The 20226-nt window shown below is 32.3% G+C and overlaps 1 protein-coding gene across 1 annotated transcript in view; it reads left to right on the top strand.

Annotated features, from left to right (window-relative positions):
- The window catches only part of LOC145245705 (zonadhesin-like), a 116163-nt gene that overhangs the window by 30861 nt on the left and 65076 nt on the right, over window positions 1-20226 (top strand). Inside the window, exons 5-7 of the mRNA XM_080107244.1 lie at window positions 2355-2471; window positions 10245-10352; window positions 19457-19692. Coding sequence (XP_079963370.1) covers window positions 2417-2471; window positions 10245-10352; window positions 19457-19692 — 399 coding nt within the window. The 5' untranslated portion in view covers window positions 2355-2416. The remainder of the gene's footprint in view (window positions 1-2354; window positions 2472-10244; window positions 10353-19456; window positions 19693-20226) is intronic.

Raw genomic sequence — 20226 nt, forward strand, 5'->3', positions numbered from 1 at the left:
ACAGCGTTTCGATTGGCTGAAATTTTGGGCGTCCTTATAATCGTGTTTATAAACCTTTATTTGCTGTGTTTTTGGCAAACAGTAAATTATTTACTTTTTGAGGGCTAATTAAGTTAATTTTGCACAAACAAGGTGTTTTCTTTTTTATTTTATTTAATTCAATATCTTAGGACTTTACTAATTATCTTTGAAATAAACCCATAAAACTAATATTTATCTTTTAAAGGATTTTTACAATGAATTTATTTAACTTCAAAATTTAGCTGAATTGGTTAGCTCGCCGTGAAAACATTTTTCATAACTTTTTTTTCACGTGTATAAATATATTTTTTCGTTTAGGAAATTAACTATAGTCTCTAATCTTTCAAATATAATGAAGAAGTAGTCAGAAACCCACAAAAACAATATGATAAATCGGCTTTCAAAACCAGGTCCCACTATTTTTGCCCGCCCATTTTTGTCTGTACCTATCTGATTCCGTCCAAAAATCTGAGGAAACAACATATTCTTAACGAAAGTTCCCTGGTATTTGTTATGATTCAATAGGCAACAAAAAAATCTAACCCACCCATTTTTGTTTCAATTCTTTTTCTCCAAATAAATACGTGAAAACAAAACCAGTTTTGTTGTCACGTATTTCCTTGGCAAAAAAAATCGTTCCTTTGAACCTTTTCTTGAAACAAAAAAGAATCATAACATTATTTATTTGACAAACAAAAATACTGATTCTTTTGGACCTTTTATTGAAAAAAAATCTTTAAAATTATTCATTTGAACAAAAAAACTTAGGTTAGGCTTTTTTTCGGTGTTAGTAAAAACAACTTGTTTCCCTGAAAAAGAGTACTTGAAAAAAAAGGGCTTTCCATTTTTCCTGCAGTAAAGAAAAAAATATCAAATTTAAACAAAAAACTTGTTGCTTTGAAGCTTTTCTTGAAAAAAATTTCCTTGAAATAATTTTTTTGACAGAAAACTTGTTCCTTTGAAGTTTTTCTCGAAAAAAATCCTTGAATTATTTTTACAAACAAAACTTGTTCCTTTGAACGTTTTCTCGAAAAAAAATTCCTTAAAAGTATTTATTTGACAAAAAAAAAAGCTTTAAAAATCTGTTGACATCATGATCCAGGGAATTCCGAGCGAACGGTGAGTTACTTCTGGAGCGATATCAGCATGAGTACCTACTGCAGAACTTTCGCCTATTAGCGATTGTTATTATTACTGATCATCATATTATTCTTTTTATAAAGGTTATTTAGCGATCTAGTTTAACAGATTAATCATATTTCAATTACCTCCGTAATAAAAATTATATTTTGTCATTTTTTCTTCAATAATTCGCTTTACATTCTGCTGTATACAAAATAAAGAGTTGCTTTTTTTCTACCTATAACTGATTTATTTTAAGTATGAATGTCAATAAAGAATTGATCAATAGTAACAAAATACAAATAAAGAAGAATCTTACTTATAAAAATAAGTAAGAATGCAATGTAGAAAGGATAAATACACACAAGAAATCGTAGACGTTTTCGGGATGACGTCATAATAAAGATAGCGTTGCCACGGACAAGTTGTCTTTTGGGGCTCGTTTCTACAAGTACCTTTCCATTTTATTTCAACTTTGTTGAAATGAAAATACGTGCAATTTCACATAAATTAGATATTATCAATATAGTAAATTGTGTTCTGCACGTTTTTTGACACTGAAAAGAATCGCTAAATTTCTACTTTTTTACTAAACCAATCAATTATTTTACAGCATGTCCCTTATATGTGATTGCGTTTATATCTTTAGACATTAAAAGACTATTAATAAAAAAATATTTTCAGTATTTTCTATTTAATTGATTTAAAAATTAGTATGAATAATATTTTAATTCTTCAAAAAAAACTAAAAGCTATTGTATGTATTTTATGACAAACTATGATAGTGACCTTTTCTATTAGGACTTTTGGGAATGGACATTTTTTTATGAAATATAAAGATTTATTTCGATAGATGTTTTAAACTTCAAAGTAAATTTAATCAGTTTAAAATATACATTTTTCTCTGTTTTTTTTATATACAATTTTCGCTGTACAACTTTCATGTAATTTTTGTTGTGGAACATATTCCTTTCCAATTAACTAGGTAATGTAAAAACTGCTCATATCCCAATTGTCTGAATATTACGAAAACCAATTAAAATTCAAATAACTCATCAAAACAAAAATGTCACGATTATAAATTAATTGGTGATTTTATTAATATTATATCATAGCGTAGTCAAGTTTAATATAATGATATGACAGTTTTTATTTAAACTTACTTTGTAATGTTTCATATATTAAAATCTTTGCTCTTTTATATAAAAAAGTTTCAGATCTTTGTTCTCCAAATCCTTGTAAAAATGGTGGTACATGTTTTGTCCGCGGCAATATGTATTTTTGTGATTGCCTTCCCAGGTATACCGGTGAAAAGTGTGAAAAAGCAGGTATATACTTTTTAGTTGCATTTAAATCTTGTACATTTTTAGTTTTCTTTAAATAATAATTTTCTCATTTCTATGAATAAAATAAATTAAATGTAAGTACCATGGTATTTTCCACACACATTTTATTATAAAATTCTATTCAACTAGCATTATTATTTCCAATGTTGGATTTTGTTTTCTTTTGCTATAAAAATCTTAAAATTCGGTTTCTATATACTTGCTGCCGAATAATTATTTATCAAACTGACCACGTGAGTAGGTCAAAGACGAATTTGATGCTCGTTTTTTTTATCCGAATGGAAACGTAACGCAAACCACGGTGTCGTGTTTGGCATAAAGAAGTAATAATTAGAAAGCACCTACAACACTACTTGAAAAAGAAAAATATTTTGGCAAAATTCCTTCATTCGTCATTAAGTAACCATGTGTAGCAAAACAAATAAATTAATAACTGAAATAGAAATTTGCTACAGAATTCTGATTGGCTCTACTGTGTATTCTCTGACATGCATATGGTTTCGATTAAAATATTGAAAAACTGTTTAAGAATTAGTCATAAGACAACATGTAGGGGTTGAAAATGAAACCAGAAGTCAAATTTTTTTTTAATCAGTGATAAGACAAAAGTTATACTTTTGGTTTTTGCTCATTCTGGATGCCACAAATCCATTTGATCAAACGCTATATATTACATTAAATTTACCTCTGCTAAATATGTTCACAAACTGTGCCAATTTTTGAATAAAAAATTAAAATATCTTAAATAATAAAATTAACTCAAATAGTTTTTATTAATTTTTATTTATTGCGGATTATTATCCTCATCTTTCTTAGTTGTTGTTTCACAACGTTTCGGCCAACTATTCCTCTGGCCTTTGTCAGGTGGTAACCGCGACGGGATAGGAGCTCAGAATCTCCTAACTGCATCCATTGCAATTACTGCCTTCCGTTGGATGCAGTTAGGAGATTCGGAGTTCCTATCCCGTCGCGGTTACCACCTGACGAAGGCCAGAGGGTTAGTTGGCCGAAACGCCGTGAAACAACAACTATGAAAGAAAATTAATAAAAAATACTCATCTCAATAATGAATTCAAATTAAATAATATATAACTCAAATAGGTTTACATTAATTGGGTTTGATTTGTTTATCAGTCTTATATTTTTTCAATTTTATTTTAAGCTTGGAAGCCGTCTAAGAAGACAAACATTTATTATCTGCTTCATCTGTAAGAAGTGTGATGAAAAAATACGACAAACATCGGTGACGTCATTGTATAGTATTACGATGTCCTTTGTCTTCTGCATTGTAAATATCTAACACAAGAGCAGAGACCCTTTTTTATATAAAATTTATTGAACAATAGACATTCACAAAAAAAGAGCTTAAACACTTTAAATACGCGGGTTACTGCACTGTTATACTATGCACCCACCCTAATTCTCAATGAGGCTAAATGGGGAGCGGAGACTTTTCGCGTTTGCTCTTCTTCTGCATGTCGATAAAAAAGAGAATCTACTTTCCCGGAAATCACGTTTACTGATGTCACCTGTTGACCGCCAAATGTTACACATTCTCTCAATTCAAACTTCTGCTCGTCATCTCTTATATAACTACAATTTACATTTTCTCTCCTAAACTTTGCCTGTCAACGATTGTTATTGCTACTGAATATAAAAATTATTCGTTTTTATATATTTTAAACTGATATTTAACGATCTAGTTTAGCAGATTAATTAATTTCAGTTATATTATATTTTTGCTATAAAATTATATTTTGTTATATTTCCTTTATAAACGCTTCACATTCTGCTTTATAAAAAATAAAGTGTGGTTTTGTTTTCATCTGCATCTGGTTTGTTTTAAGAAATGTATTTTAATAAACAATCGATCACTGTTTTGGTTGTATGAAAGGATCAGAGCAAGTGGAATTTTATATGAGTAGCGAGAACTGTCACTCATTGCTTCTGTATAGTTAGGCTGGCTTGAGAAATTATGAAAACTCGACAAAATCGAGGCATCGTTTCACTGCGTCATTGAATGCAGAATGAGCCAGACAGGTCAGCGACGTTAAATCTGTAGGACATGGTGTATAGGGAAACTTTCAAGAGTTTTGCTGCAATGGCAGTGTGGATGACATAAACGAAGCCCCCCAACCGTTGTGAGATGGCAATCCGTATAATGTCATTACTAGCTGATTTGTTGTGCTGTGATTTCTTCTTGTGTGGTTTGCCAATCATCAAACGCAAGTTTTTAAATATGCGATTCTTCTATTGTTTGTAAATTTTGGTAAAATTTTTGTATGCGTCCCTTAATTCTGGCTCTTTTCGTGTGGGTGTAAATATATTCTGCTTCTTGACCTTAGTCGCAATGTAAGTGGGAATTGAGGGATGGATAATGATTATCAGCGATTGCATGAAATCTTTGTAAATTACGGTGTGAAACTATCGGTGACCAAGAAGTGTATCTCAGTGTGGCTGCGCCGACAGAGATATCCCGGGAAGAAGTATTATAAACACCGCTACAGGATGCCCGAGTGCGATAGGCACATCTCTGTACAGGTAAGGGGGAGAGAACAAGAAAAGATAGAAAGAATCGACAAAAATAAAGATACTGAAAGAACAAATGCCACTCATCATATTCAGTAGTCCACGCGACACCTTGTAAATAGTGCATAACCGCCATCACTAGGTATTATTAGCCACAGTTTCAGATTATTGACAACAAATCTGGCGCTGGGGGTGGACGAGAATTTGATTTCTAACGACTTGTTTAATGTTCTTTTTTCAATGACGCTTTTATTAAAAAAAAAAAAACAATGTTATCTTCCATTAGCCTTAAGTTCACAAAATAGCAAACTTCCATCGGCTTCTGCTATAATGGATTTCACGTATATCAAGCAAAACAGTATATCAAGCAAAACAGATCACGTGGTATTTTTTTAGTATATAAAATTCTTCTCTTTTACTGTACACTGCTAAAATTATTGTCATTATCTTGAGAAGACATCGAGAGAATAATATAGTTTGGAGCAATAATTTTTTAATGTAATAAGTATCATTATAATTTTATAATGGCTTGCTTCATATAAATAATGTTGATTGATCGTAAGTTATTTTTATTTGGCATTAACAGAATGGAGGTACATGTCCTCTCACAATTAATTCAGGTTATTCTAAAGATATTATCCATGTAGTACGTTTTTGTGTTTTGCAGGCTTTTTCATTTTAAAAATAATCCTTAAATTTCTATTTTCGTCATTTTCTAACAAATAAGTACGGTACATATTTAAGTGCCATTCATATCTCATTTGGTTTTTCATCGGTAATGATTCATTTACTATTAAAATCCTATTAATTAAAATGTATCCTCATTTGCTTTCCAATTGATTTGTGTAAACAATATTTTAATTATTCAGAGAACTTCATTAAATATATTACATGTATTTTATGGCAACTTTAGTTAACATTTTATATAAAGATTTCACGAGTTTATCTCTATGGATGTTTTAAACTTGATAGCAAAAATGAATATTAATCTCCATAAATTTTTTAAACATAAAAATATTAATCGGCTAAAAATATATCTTTCTCTGTTTTCTTATTGTTATGGCTCTGGTTTAGCCATATTAAAAACAGAGCAACGGTGTAAGTCAAGAGGTGTATTAATAAAAGACAAACAAAGGGTTCAGAATGAAAGAAGTGTTTGCGTTCCACCGAGTAAGCGAGGCTAACTTCTGAATTAGAGCCCTACCTGGGATCGTTAAGAGTTTCGGTATATAGGAATCGTGGTTGAGTCCATTTAGAGGGTGGTTCCCCATAACTCCCGCCTCCCAAGCTGATTTCTCCAGGTGTGAAATCAGTATTTTTTTTCTTTTGGGGCAGACCAGCAAGGGATCTGTGCACTTTCTCTTTCTACCGGAGCGGCTTGGTTCTGACATGACTTGTGAAAATTCTATGGGGAAAACGTCATATACTATCTCGATTGCCTCTACGCCTTCCTGTGGTGGTTCTGCTTAATTCTCAGGAATGCATTTCCTTATTTGGCTTAAGTGCCTTTTATGTTCGAATTTTGGACTCAGAATGATGTATATGGCATTGCTGATTCTTTGTGAGATCGTGCCCTGTTCCCAAAAACGAAACGTTATTCTTGAAATACTTAAAATAGACTTTATCGCCGAGGTTAAATCGTTTTGTTGGCATGATAGAGGTTCTGTGTTGCACTACGAGTTTGAACAGCAGTTTATCCAATTCAAACTAAATAGATTTGCAGATCTTTTTTATCTCATTTCTGGAGACGTCATTTAATTTTGTGAGCACTTCCTCCGAGTTGGGTAATGGATAGTGGAAATCTTCTAACGACCCGTTGAGTTTGGTCGAGAAGTCAATGCAAACGCGGATTTCCCCCGGTCCTTTTTTTTTACGTAGACTGCTGGCGCAACCCACTCACTGTATTCAATTTTAGATAGTATACCGGTGTTTTCTAATCTGTCCCGTTCCTAATTTATCTTGTTCGGGGATGCGAAAGGGACGTTGTGCTGTTTTTGTGTTTTGTTTTTTTAACGGTTGTGTACCCGATTTTCGCTTAAAATCCGCGGCCATTTTTGTACACCTCCCAAGGCCATGAGTTATTACATCTGGGAATTTTTCCTTAAAGCTAGTTATTAGTTTCTTAGTTTCCGCGGACAGGTTTCTATTTTTTGCAAAATATGGAGATAGGTAACTCCCACAGGTTAAACACATCCATCAAATTGGAGCCGAACCGGTTTTTATTATTTTTGAATACATATATTTTGAACTTTTTAGTTTTCCCCAGGAAGGTGGCGTTGGTGATTAATTTACCCTAAAAATTAATTTTAGTGCCTTTGACGGCTTTTGCCGTTCTATGGGTTCTTAACATAGTCGGTTTATGCAATTTCTTCCACGTTTTGAAGGTTAGTATTGTAAGATCCGATCCATTGTCTAACTGAAATTTAATATCCATGCCGAGAATTTTGATCATTACATATAAACGTGGGTTTTCTTCTACGGCGTCTTGGGTTATGATTTGGCGCACTCGGCTTTTGTTCTGATTTTTCCTGCAGTGAGCGCTTTTATGCCCCATTTTATTACATATAAAACATTTCATTGTTAAGTATGAGCAATTCTTGACCCAGTGTTTATCATCACATCTAAACAAAGGGCTCGTTGCTTTTGGTTTTTCAGACTTTTGATGGTAATTTTGCGTGTACCGTCTTGTATTGTAGGTCGGCGGGGTTTTCTTGGTTATTTTTTTATATTTGCGATGCCCGCTTCGATATTTCTCGCATCTTTTGTATTATTTTCACTTTTTTGCTATCTTTAGTCAATTTTTGCAGTGTCAAGTTCGGTTCGTTTTCTAACTTCGTTAGAACTCTGCGCCTGATTTCCGCATCTTTTCTTGAGGTTAAACCTTGTGCAAAAACAAGGCACTTAAAATTGTCTGCTGTTAATTCCGACAACTTGAAGTCATCACAATGTTTGTTGACTACTGCTACGTACGTGGCAATGTCGTCATTATTGTCTTTGGTCACGTTTAAACATCTCCATCTCTTATGGAAAAGATACTTTCTGGGGGGAACAGTTCTGTTAGTAGATTTGCCGTCTCATTGAACGATAATTCCGCATTTTTCCGTGGGAAGATGAAATCCACGAATTTGCCGTGTTCAGTCATTTCAAGCTTACCTAGTAGCAGTCGGGTCTTCTTTTTGTCAGACCAGTTACTGCAGTCGATATTGAAAAAGTCTTCATATCTCCTGAAATAAGCTACGAATGATTTTTCATCTTCCTCGTACTTGAAATTATCTATTGCGGACCATATCTTATTTTGGGGAAAAGCTAAATCATTTTCCGTGTACGTGTTAATCTTCAAATTTTTTGTCAGTAGATCCTCTGTCCGTTGTTGTCGCTCGCATAATTGTTTTTGATGTTTTATTGACTATTCGAGCTATTGTTTCTGTAATTCGACTTGTTTTTCCTCTAGCCTTTGTTGATGGTGTGCCATCATTTCCTGTTTATTCAATAAGTCTTTTTGCATCTTTTTTGTTCAATTTGCATTTTTGTAACTGAGCCAAAGTTGACCTTACTTCCCCCGTCTTGTTTGGTTGGTTAGTTCAAAGAGAATAAAAAAAGTACAGATTTAGTCTTATTTTCTCTTTTTTCAAATAATAGGCGAGAAATAATGATTATTTCCACATTATTTTGTGAAAAATATGTTTCAAAATAAAAAAGTCGTTGCACTTAACAATTTTGAGACGTTTGAGTTTTCTTTCTTTGGACAAAAAGGAAACAGAGCTATTCAATTCTTTCAGTTTAAAAAAAGTCAAGATATTTTCCTTAATAACTTTACTAATTTGTTCATGGCTAAATCTAATTCCATTGAATGGGCAGTAGCGACTATTAAGGTGACTTCACATTGTGCTGTAGTTAAAATAAATTGTGATTTCATTTTTATTACAACTTTTTTGCTTCCAGGGTGGGTTACCAATCATTCTAGCCAAATTTTTTTTTGTTTTTTTTGTTAGTAGTAGTAGTAGTAGTAGTAGTAGTAGTAGTAGTAGTAGTAGTTTAAAATTTAGGAGAAAGCATATCACAATTATTTTATGTTATTTTGAAGATATCAAAATAGTATTCGTATGAGTTCCGTTCAGTATGCTTCTTTTAGGTCAAAAAGACTTATTTTATTTTATTTTTTGCCAAACCAAACAAGTGCATGTCATACAATGTGTCACCCATTTCTGGTGGGTTTTTATCATTGGCAATATTTCTTTAGGCATTAAAGGCCAATTGATAAAGACTTTTTCCCCTGCGTTTTCTTTTTAATTGACTTACAAATTTGTGTAAACAATATTTTAATTCTTCATGGAATGTAACTAAAGCTATTGCATATACTTTATGATTAACTATTTCATTTCCTCTTTTCTATCCAGTGTTTGACACTGAGTTTATCTCCATAGATTTTTTTAAACTTGAAAGCAAAAATAAAGATATATTTTCATAGCTACAAATAGCATTTCCTTCTGATTTTCAGAAGTGTGTACGCCACATACTTGTCTTAATGGAGGTACCTGCATTCCCAATAATGATAAATACACGTGTAAATGCACTGAATTATATACCGGAAAGTTTTGTGAGATGGATTATTCAGGTGTAATATTTTAAATGTATTTATATATTATATACTTTATTCATTTCTTTAATTAAATTTCTCCTTATTCTTATGCATAAAATTAAATACATATATAGTAAGCTAGTATTATAGAATTTTATCTTTCTTCAAAAATCAATCATCTAATTCTATTCAATGGGCATTTTTACATTTCAACGTTATATTTTGCATTTGGAAATTAACTACATATTTATACGTTTACAATGGTCGTAAATTTTGAGTGAAAATTCCATTTATATTAAATTCTGACAAACACTATTTCCTTTAATCTAGTAAATAATGTATTGAACAACAAAAGATGATTTTATACGAAACATTTCACAGTAAAAATAATTTTTCGATGATTTAATCATCATAGTTATTATTTTTAATGCTTTTTGAATTTTAAAAATGAATTTTCCTTTTTGGAAATCAAAATTTGATTCTTGATTATTACATTATGAACAGAAGAGCACTTGAAATATAAATTTAAAAAGAGTGAAACAAAATAACTGTATAGATTTTTAATAGTATTTTTGTTTTAAATTTAATTATTATTGCAAGAAATTATTCTATATTATTCTTTAAGTCACATTTTACTCTAATTGCAGCTATTTGCAATCCAAACCCATGTAAAAATGGCGGTACATGCACAATCAAAAATGGCACATTTAAATGTGGATGCCCACCATATTATATTGGAATCATTTGCGAGGCAGGTATGTTAATGGGTACTTAATAACTTGTAGACTTATATAAAGTATGTTATGAATTAAACTGTTGTTGTTGTTGTCGTCGTCGTCGTCGTCGTCGTCGTCGTCGTTTTTATTGTTGTTGTTTACGTGGATAATATTAATGAAGAAGCGATTATTTAGTTTACTTTATTTACTCCACTGTGTACATATATATAAATTGTTTTTGTTTAGTTCTCTAAAGTTTTAACTGTACATTTCCAAGTTATCCATTTTATAAAAACTGATGGTTAGGAATCAAGCAAATGGAATTTCTTTTTTCATTTGTAAGTTTTGTTGCAATTTTTACAGTTTTATATGCACAACTATTTTCTGTCTATAGATTTGTACAACAAATATAAATGAAGAAACGTACACATTTATTAATTAATAAAAGTTAATAGAGCGTGGAGTTTAGTACATTTTATGCTTTTGATAGCTCCTGTAGAAATAATTATGTTTTGAAAAATACTTTAGGATTTAAAAAAAGTAAATTATGGTTTGAATAAAAAAAAATATGAAATTTGTTAGTTTGAAGTAAATCTAAAATATACCTGTTTGAAATACCTATTATAATCCAATTATGTTGTATCTTCTTCTGTGCAACCTCTCTCTGACTGACCCGATGCTGTTAGTCTCAGTCTTTCCTTTAAATATGGTATATGTTCTTCAAAATTGTTTGATCTATTCCTTGCTTCTTTTGTTCCAGCTCGTTTTGCTCATTTGTCTAGTGATCACCATCAATTTGCTGTTTTGATACCTCATTGTAATAAAGCTTACTGTTCCAGTAGCTTCTTTTCTCAGAAGTGTAAGCTTGTAGAACTCTTTTGCTGCTGACTATTTTGCCCACACTTTTAACCTTGTTTTTTTTAAGAGTAAGGTGAATAAGCATCTGCTGTCTTTACTACTTACATAAAGTGGCTTCACGTCTTGTCTGAAGCGATTCTCATAAAAATATAGGCATAACATGTATTAAAATCAATAATTAAATGATCTGGGTAACAGTATTAGGACTCGAACCTGTGCAAGGGTTAGCTCACCCGACTTCCTCTGTAATATAAATAATCTAAACAAAAATTGTTGATTGGATAAGTATGAAATTCTATTAAATAGATGAGAACTAGTTTTGTTTTCAACACAGATTAATATTTACAGTATATGAAAGACAAAACAAATTTGCAATGTACATTGTAATAAAAACCTTTTGAACACAATGAACTTTAAGTTATATTTAAGAACATTATATATACACACACACACATATATATATATGGTCATCCGTATACAGTAATGTTTCACTGTTTCAAAACTCATCAGTGCAGCTAGAAAGGCAACTGCCTCAAGCCAGGATCGAAACCCGATCGCCCAAATGACAGTCAAGGCTTCTAACCATTGCGCTATACGTCTGCTGCTTGCGCGGTAATGAATTAACGATGTTTGACATCGTCCAAATGCCTCCGCTCGCTTTGTTTACACAAAGAGCGTCGCTTAAAACGCTAATGGCAGTTTGTATATCACTTCCCAATATGCTCAACCCAAAATAGTGAGCATTATATAGCAATACTGCGTGTCAAATTATTAACGAGAGAACATTTCTTTTTTAGTTTCAGAAACTTACCGGTAGTTTCGTATGAAAAGCTTTAGAAAAGCTGAACTGCGCGTACTGTGGAATTTCCATACTGTTCCACGCAATGTAAACAAATTGTCATGGTAATTACTGAATCCACGGTATTTTAGATGTGTCAAATTATAAACAAGGCACTTTGTTTCGTCAATAAAATAGGTTGTAACGGTTGTTTGAGTAGCTCTGAAAAGAGTATTATTACAGAACAGCTAGCAAAATGTAAAACTACCCTCGAAATATCGAAAATGATAGCAAGGTACCATCAAACTGTGAATAACTTTGTCAAGGACCCTACAAAGGTACATAAGAGAGCTGATAAAGGTAAATCTAGAGTTGTTTCACGCCGTTCTCTACTCCAAATTAAACGTGAAGTTGTTAAGGACCCTGGGTAGACAAGAAGAGAAGTCGGATTGAAGAATGTTTCAAAAAATACTCGATGTTGCCTTTTGAAGGAAGTGGCAAAGTCTGTTAAACCTGTGACAAAGCCTCCATTAAAGCACCGTTACGTACAAAACCGATTGAAATGGGAAGAAGACAACATGAAAACGGATTTTCCAAAGTTTTGTTCACGGATGAAGTGCGTGTCACTCTTGATTGCCCAGATGGCTGGAGCAAGGGATGTGTCCTAGATAGACGACATCGTCATCAGTGTTTAAGGCGCCAACAAGGTAGTGATGGGATAATGATTTGGGCTGGGATTATCGGATGGTACATTAGTTGGCCCATGGGGAGTCTCAGAAGGCGTCTCAGAAGGCATAAAAATGACGTCAAATGCTTACATAGCTTTTCTGAAGGAGCACTTTGAACCATAGCTAAAGAAGTAAAGTTTGACGTTCCGAAAAACCATTATTTTTATACAGAATAATGCTCTCTCGCATGCAGCAAACAAAAGCAAAGAGTATTTGCACCAACTGGGGTTCTCCGGGCTACGGAAGATGGGGTGGCCTGCGAATTCACCAGATTTTAAACCAATTGAGAACCTTTGGAGTATCATGAAGCAACGCCTCTATGCAAGTGGATGCCAATTGAAGAGCAAAGCTGAGTTGTGGGATGCTCTCTAAGAGGTATCGCGAGGAATAACTGTTGACGAAATCACAAATTTGACTAATTCTGTGGACCAACGGCTTTTACAAGTCATTCATATAAAAATAATTATGTCGACGTAGTAATTCCTATGTAGTTATTGTGTTCTAAGCATTTTTCCTAGTTCATTTAATGTTTGAAAATTATTTCAATAAACAAGTTATGGGTATATTGTGTATTTTTCTCAACCTCGTTAATAACTTGACACACTGAAATCAACAGATATTCCTATCTTCTGTCATAGTTTCGCTAATACTCATTGAAATACTTTTATTTTCTAACTGGAGTAGTTGAATAGTATTGTAAGCATTTTCTCAAAGTTTCATGGATTTTTATTCACTCGTTCCTTAAATATTTCTTAAAAAATGTAAACTCGTTAATAATTTGATACGCAGTGTATATATATATATATATATATATATATATATATATATATATATATATATATATATATATATATATATAATTACTATAATAATTTTTAAATACCTATAGACACTAGTGTTTCATCCTCTCGGTAATTATCAGAGCAGGGTGTCACGGTTACTGCCAGTCAAGATGTTCGAACCCAGCCACGAAGCCATCTCTGACTCCATTAGCAAGGAACAAACCATACGGCCAACCTTAACCGAAAGAAATATCGTTGAAATTTAAACATTTATTTTTAAAAATGTCGAGACGTCCGTCCAGAATGGTCTAATGATTATATCATCATGATCTGTGCATGCGAATTTAAGTGACCAGCGTTTCAACTTTAAAGTACTTAACAATAAGAACCGAGTTCTTAAAGGGGTAGAAATTATTACTATAATAATTGTTAAATACCAACAGACACTAGTGTTTCATCCCTTCCAGAATCATTAGTGCAGAATATATATATATATATATATATATATATATATATATATATATATATATATATATATATATATATATATACAAGCAGGCAACCCGTCCTTGCCCAGTCGTAAAATATGCTTAAATATGATATTTTAATGTATGCAGATTTCATATTCATTATTATAGAGTCAATATTCTATTAATTATTATATTGTACCCAATATATAGTAAAGGCCGCCCAGTGTGGTCCGGTCGTAAAATACACTTGAATATGATATTTTAATTTATTTAGATTTCATATTTATTATTATAGAGCCAATACTCTATTTTTATATCGTATCCAATATATATTAATGATTTCAAATATGACTTTGGTGCCATCAGCTAGAATCGAAACCAAAGCATGTAGCTCTCCAGCCTTATTCATTACTATCTGCGCCACAAAGAGAACTTTAAAGATAAACCAACATTAACGTATAACTGTAGATATGTACATGCGTAGAGAAGCACTTTTAATCAACTCATGCCATCTAAATTCCAATTTTTTTTTATTTTGGCCCCTTAGCAGCTAGTTTTACAGACGAAAACCAAATTAAATTTGTTCTATGGGTCCGCATTTCTTATACATCAAGTTTGAAGTCTGTAGACCAACAATTGATAAAGTAGTTTGATACGCCGACAGACAAGGTCACTTTTTTTATAATAAAGTGACCTTGTCTGTTGGTGTATGGAACTAGCTGACCACCTGTAAATACCGATCTTCGCACAGACAGACAGACAGACTGACAAGGTCACTTTATATATATATATATATATATATATATATATATAGAGAGAGAGAGAGAGAGAGAGAGAGAGAGTAATTTATGAAGAAATATTTATCGCAATTAAGCTACGAACATGCTTCCATGTTTTATATCCGTAGAGAATCATCAGGATACTATGCATATGTTATCGGGTATTTTAATATATACACATCGTGTTTAAGCTAGCTAGCTAACAAATCAAATCCATTATTATTCCCTCCCACTGATTAATATTTCTACTAGCCAATGGGAGAGGTTCTCTTAAACCGAATTTCCACTGACTTTTACTTCCTCTTCTTTTGTTCTTATTTGTATAGTGATGACGCACTAATTTTTATGAATGTGTTAAATTAATAGGTGATCTTATTTTAATACGTGCATACTTGCAGTACTTTTTCTATTTCTATTTTAGGTGTTAGTTTTGTTCAGTTTCCATTTAATTATTTAATTTTTCGTATATATCGTTATCTTAAAGTAACGTTTATTTTGTGTATACAGTTGTTTGCTAATTTACGACTATAGTTTAATAGAGTTGAGGAGTCTTTAAAGTTTAGAATATAAATCAAACATAATCCATGGCTCGTTTAAATGTCTTCTGAACAACGATTGCAGAATTTCTAGAAGTGATTGGATTTAGAAATACTTATCATTATACTATGGATTGATTGGGTCTTTTTCTAATGTATTTTTGTAGGCCATATAATCTTGGTTACTGCGAATCAGAAGATCTTAGTCGATCATAAGTCTTTTTAGTAAAAAGCCCTTCCAATAGAAGTACAATAATCGTTTCTGACACTTTACTTCCTATCAGTATTATCAGATGTTTTAGCAGGGGCAATAGCATAACATTTCGATCAATCATCTCCTTGATATAGTCTGTAGATATTTAAATGACGCTTAAAAGTATTAACTGCACTAAACAATTGAGCATTTTTTTTATTTAGCTGGGATTGTCTTTATAAAATATTACAGCCAATAATATTTTGTAAGACCGATAATCACCAGATTTCCATACCAGTAGATCTATTGCATTACACTATTCTTAAGTATATATATATATATATATATATATATATATATATATATATATATATATATATATATACGTGTGAGAGAGACTACTGTTTAGTACATTTCATGTTTTCAAGTGTCATTTAATGTTTTGAAATGTTTTAATTATTTTAGAAAGTCAAATATAATTTGAATAAATAAAAAAATGAATGAGATTGTCGGACTTACTTCCTCATTTTGGTTGTTATCGTCACAACGTTTCGGCCGTTTTGCCCTCCGGCCTTCATCAGGTGTCCTAGTGACATATGGCCGAGTTGTCCTAGACGTTGTATCAAAGTTTACAGTTACCAAAAGGTGCTGAGTTCAATCCTGAACGAATGCAGTAAAAAGTAACATTCAAAACAGAGAATCAGCAAGTATGTCCCAGAGCCTAGCTGGAGTCCGAACACGGTACCCCCGTAATAATAATAAAGGGTTGGGTTCGAGACTCCTAACAAACGGTTCCCCAATTCGATACAAAACACCTGATGAAGGCCGGAGGGCAAAACGGTCGAAACGTTGTGACTATAACAACCAAGATGAGGAAGTCAGTCCGACAATCTCAATCAATGAAAACACCTCATCTCAAAAATACAGACAATTACTAAAAAAAATGAAATTTGTTAAAGGTAAATATAAAATATGTATATTCAAAATGCCCATTATAATCGAATTCATTTGTAAAATAAATGTAGGCATATGTAATCCCTAAACAAGTAGAAACTAACAAACATATATACTCGTGACTACGACGCTAATGAATTCATTCTCATATTCAACAAAAACAAAATAATCTTCATGCAATTGTAGTAAAACTCTTAGTATACTAATAAGAGAAGGTTATCTTCTCCTACTCCCTCGATGGTATAAGTAATCAACACAAAACTGTTTATCAGATTAAATATAAAATTCAACGAGATTTATTGTGATGTATCTAATTGTATTTGAATAAATACGAAAAACCAAATAAACCAGTGAAGATTTTATTTCACAAATGAGTCACCACTTATTAAAGTCCGGAAGCCACTCAAGGATAAAGCTTAATGGGTGTAATGTGGTCAGTGAGACAACAGCTCAGTGATCGTTTTGGATGGGAATTGGACATTATTTAACTATTTATGGGGTGGGATAGCAAGAACTTGTTCACATTAGATTTAAAGACGACCATATTGTAATCAGGTAAATGAACAGAGTTCCACAAGCAAGCAGTTCTAGGAAAGAAACTGTGTTTGTGCAATTTGCGTTTTGATTTAAGCACTAATAGAGAGTAGGGGGAATCGTTGGTAGTGGTTAAAGATTGACGAGCGCTTTTTTTTGTAGAAGTTTGGCAGTGGGACTATTGAATGAAGCTCAGGCGAGCACTTGCCGTGAAAATAACGGTAAAGCAGGGACAGGCTCGCAACGTCTCTTAGTGCAAAAGAGGGTGCAGGGGTGATAAAAGGGCATCGCCTACTGAGTGCTGAAACCAGTTTTGAATTGTCAAGGCAGGAGAGGGTACAGTTCCTGCCTAGATTTGGCAACAGAAGCAACATTGCTTATTGCTGAGTAGATTGTTTTTGTCGAGGTGGTTGATAATTGCTCCATTTATCAGGTTGACGAGAAAGATTTTGCGGTTTTTAACTTTTAAATTCGGATTTATTACGTTACTGGCATAAATACACTTGTTTTGCGTTGGCCAAAGTGTGTTGATTCTAATAAGCACCATTAAAATCAACACATTTTTACCAACGCAAAACAAATGTATTTATGCTAGTAACATAATAAATCTTGCGTTCTAGTGGTACTGAAGGCGTTTTTGATATCACTTAGGTTTTTTAAGCATTTCTGACGTAGAAAGTTGTCGAGATGCTTGAAAAAGTAGTAGTCAGTAGGTGAGAGGTCTGGAGAGTATGGCTGATGGGACAGAGTTTCAACTTCTGCAGGGGCGGTTTAGCAACGTGCGGTTGAACATTGTGGAGAAGAATTGGGCCTTTTTTTATTGATTAATGCTGGATGTTGTTGTCGAAGTTTTTAATACATTCCATCCGTTTGCTGACAGTACTTCTCTGATGTAATGGTTTCACTTACATTCAAAAACTGTAATAGATGAGACCGGTCATGGACGACCAAACAGTCAGTATGACCTTCTTTTGGTGCAACTCTGGCTTTGGGAAGTGTCATGGAGCTTCGTCAGTGTCTTACAACTGAGCTAAGCGTCGCCGGTTTTCGAAAAAAACTCACTTTTCATCGCAAGTTACAACCCAGTCAAGAAACGGGTCGTTCTTGTTGCATAAAAGGGAAGATGACAGTTCATAACGGTTATTCATTTGGTTGCCGTTAAATTCATGAGGCACTCATTTATCAAGTTTTGTCTTGCCAATCTCTCTCAAGTGGTTGGAAACTGTCGTATACGTAACGTCTAATTCAGAAACAAGTTTTCGAACAGTTGTGCGTGGATTGGCTTCGACTAAAGCTCTTAATTGATCGTTGTCAACATTCGATGGCCGATCAGTATGCTCATCGTCTTCAAGATTCTCGTCGCTGCCACGAAAGTTCTTAAACCACCATTGTGCTGTGTGTTTAGTAGTGGTTCCTGGATCAAACGCTTCGTTGATATCGTTAGTGTTTCAACAGCTTTTCGGCCTAGCTTGAATTGAAATGAGAAAATTGTGAGAATTTGCTTTTTTCCATCTTTTATTCAACCTTCTGGAACGAAGACATAATTGTTTTAAAACGATTGGAATTTAAACGATTAGATAAATCGAAAAATGCTTTTAAAATGATATATAAAGTAAATGTATTATAACGAAAACTTACTTGAAAATACATCATTTGAAATCAAAATTAAATTTTCCGCAAGCACTTTCTTCTCAACCTAATAGTATGGATTCAAGTAGGAGACTAATTGGTCTGTACTGAGATGCTTAGTAGACTAAGGAGGTTTTCCAAAGTGTTCTGAAGCAGTTTCATTTAGGTATATATTGAACAAATTTTCAAGAATGAGTGCTAGTTCCAGTTGTAGCTTTTTAACTGGTATAGTGTCAGGACCAGTTGCTTTGTTATATTTTTCAAACATGAGGTAAGATTCTAATTGATATGAAAGCTATATTTCTGTATACTTTTATTTGTAATCTGTATGATCAAAATTTTAACACAGATAATATATCTAATAAGCTTTTTCTGACCTGCTAGAATATAGGTAATGAAAGCATTACTGTTGATCGGATTAATCATGAAATTCAATTAAATCAATTGGAAATTAAATTTTCTTAACACAACCCAATATTGGCCTTATACCTCTGAAGAGATACATTTTATGTAACGTGTAGTAAAATAATTATTGATCACAAAAATACGGAGGAAAATTGACATTATTTTGTATATAAGATAAACAGTCGACTGGACTTATAGTTTGGTTATAATAAAATTGTTTCGCAAAATCAATGTAAATATTATCTGTCATGAGATTAGTACTCGGCGATTTAGATAGCAATATAAGAATTTAGATTTGTGGAATAGTTATCTTCGCCCGTTGTCTCTATGATATTAGTAAATCAAAACAAAATTATAATTTTCACAACTACACATAAATAGAATTTTATAATGCTTGCATTATGATATGTACTCTGAACCTAAATAGAAATAGAAAAAGAATACCATTAAAACTGTCTAAAATAATTGTTTTCATTTAAAATCTTCTTCCTATAAAGTTCATGAAAATTGCGAGTGCAGCCTTTTCGGTAATTCTCATTACAAAACATTCGATGGACAATGGATACATTTCAGAAGTAATTGCAAGTATACCATGGCAAGAAGTACCGGAAAAAATCCCTTTGCTGTTAAAGTTGAAAGCAGATACATACATGATCGTGTTTTCTATATTAAGATGGTTGCTATAAAATTCGCACATCATACATTTAAACTATGCGAAGGTCCTACACTATTTGTAAGTATTTGCATGAATCATTTCATATATTTTCTTTTATTTAATTTAACGATTTCTTTATTATTATTATTATTATTATTATTATTATTATTATTATTATTATTATTATTATTATTATTATTTAAAACATTGACTTTTTCCGAAAAAAAATTACTCATGAATTTTCATATGTTCTCAGATTCAGTCAATTTGTTGAAAACCCTCACTTCTTAGCACGCGTATACACACAGGGTATATTAAAAGTTGATTCGAATATATCCATGCATACACACATCTATAAATATTTCGTTTTTTATTTTGTTTTATTCCTATCAATGCTGAAGTTGTTGTTTTTTAATAAAGAATATATCCATAATTGAATAATTTTATTCAAATATCTTTTTATTCTTATTTATTTATTTTAAATCTAAATAAATATACCTACATTTATATTATTTTATTTAATTTTTGTGTGCAATTAGCGCTTGTTCGTTTTTTTTTGGGGGGGGGGGGGGCTTTGGTTCCCTTGAGATGATGGTGTTTTTAGATGGCGGG

The sequence above is a fragment of the Euprymna scolopes genome, chromosome 23 (assembly GCF_053919585.1).
Source record: "Euprymna scolopes isolate OS-2025 chromosome 23, ASM5391958v1, whole genome shotgun sequence".
Classification (NCBI taxonomy): domain Eukaryota; kingdom Metazoa; phylum Mollusca; class Cephalopoda; order Sepiida; family Sepiolidae; genus Euprymna; species Euprymna scolopes.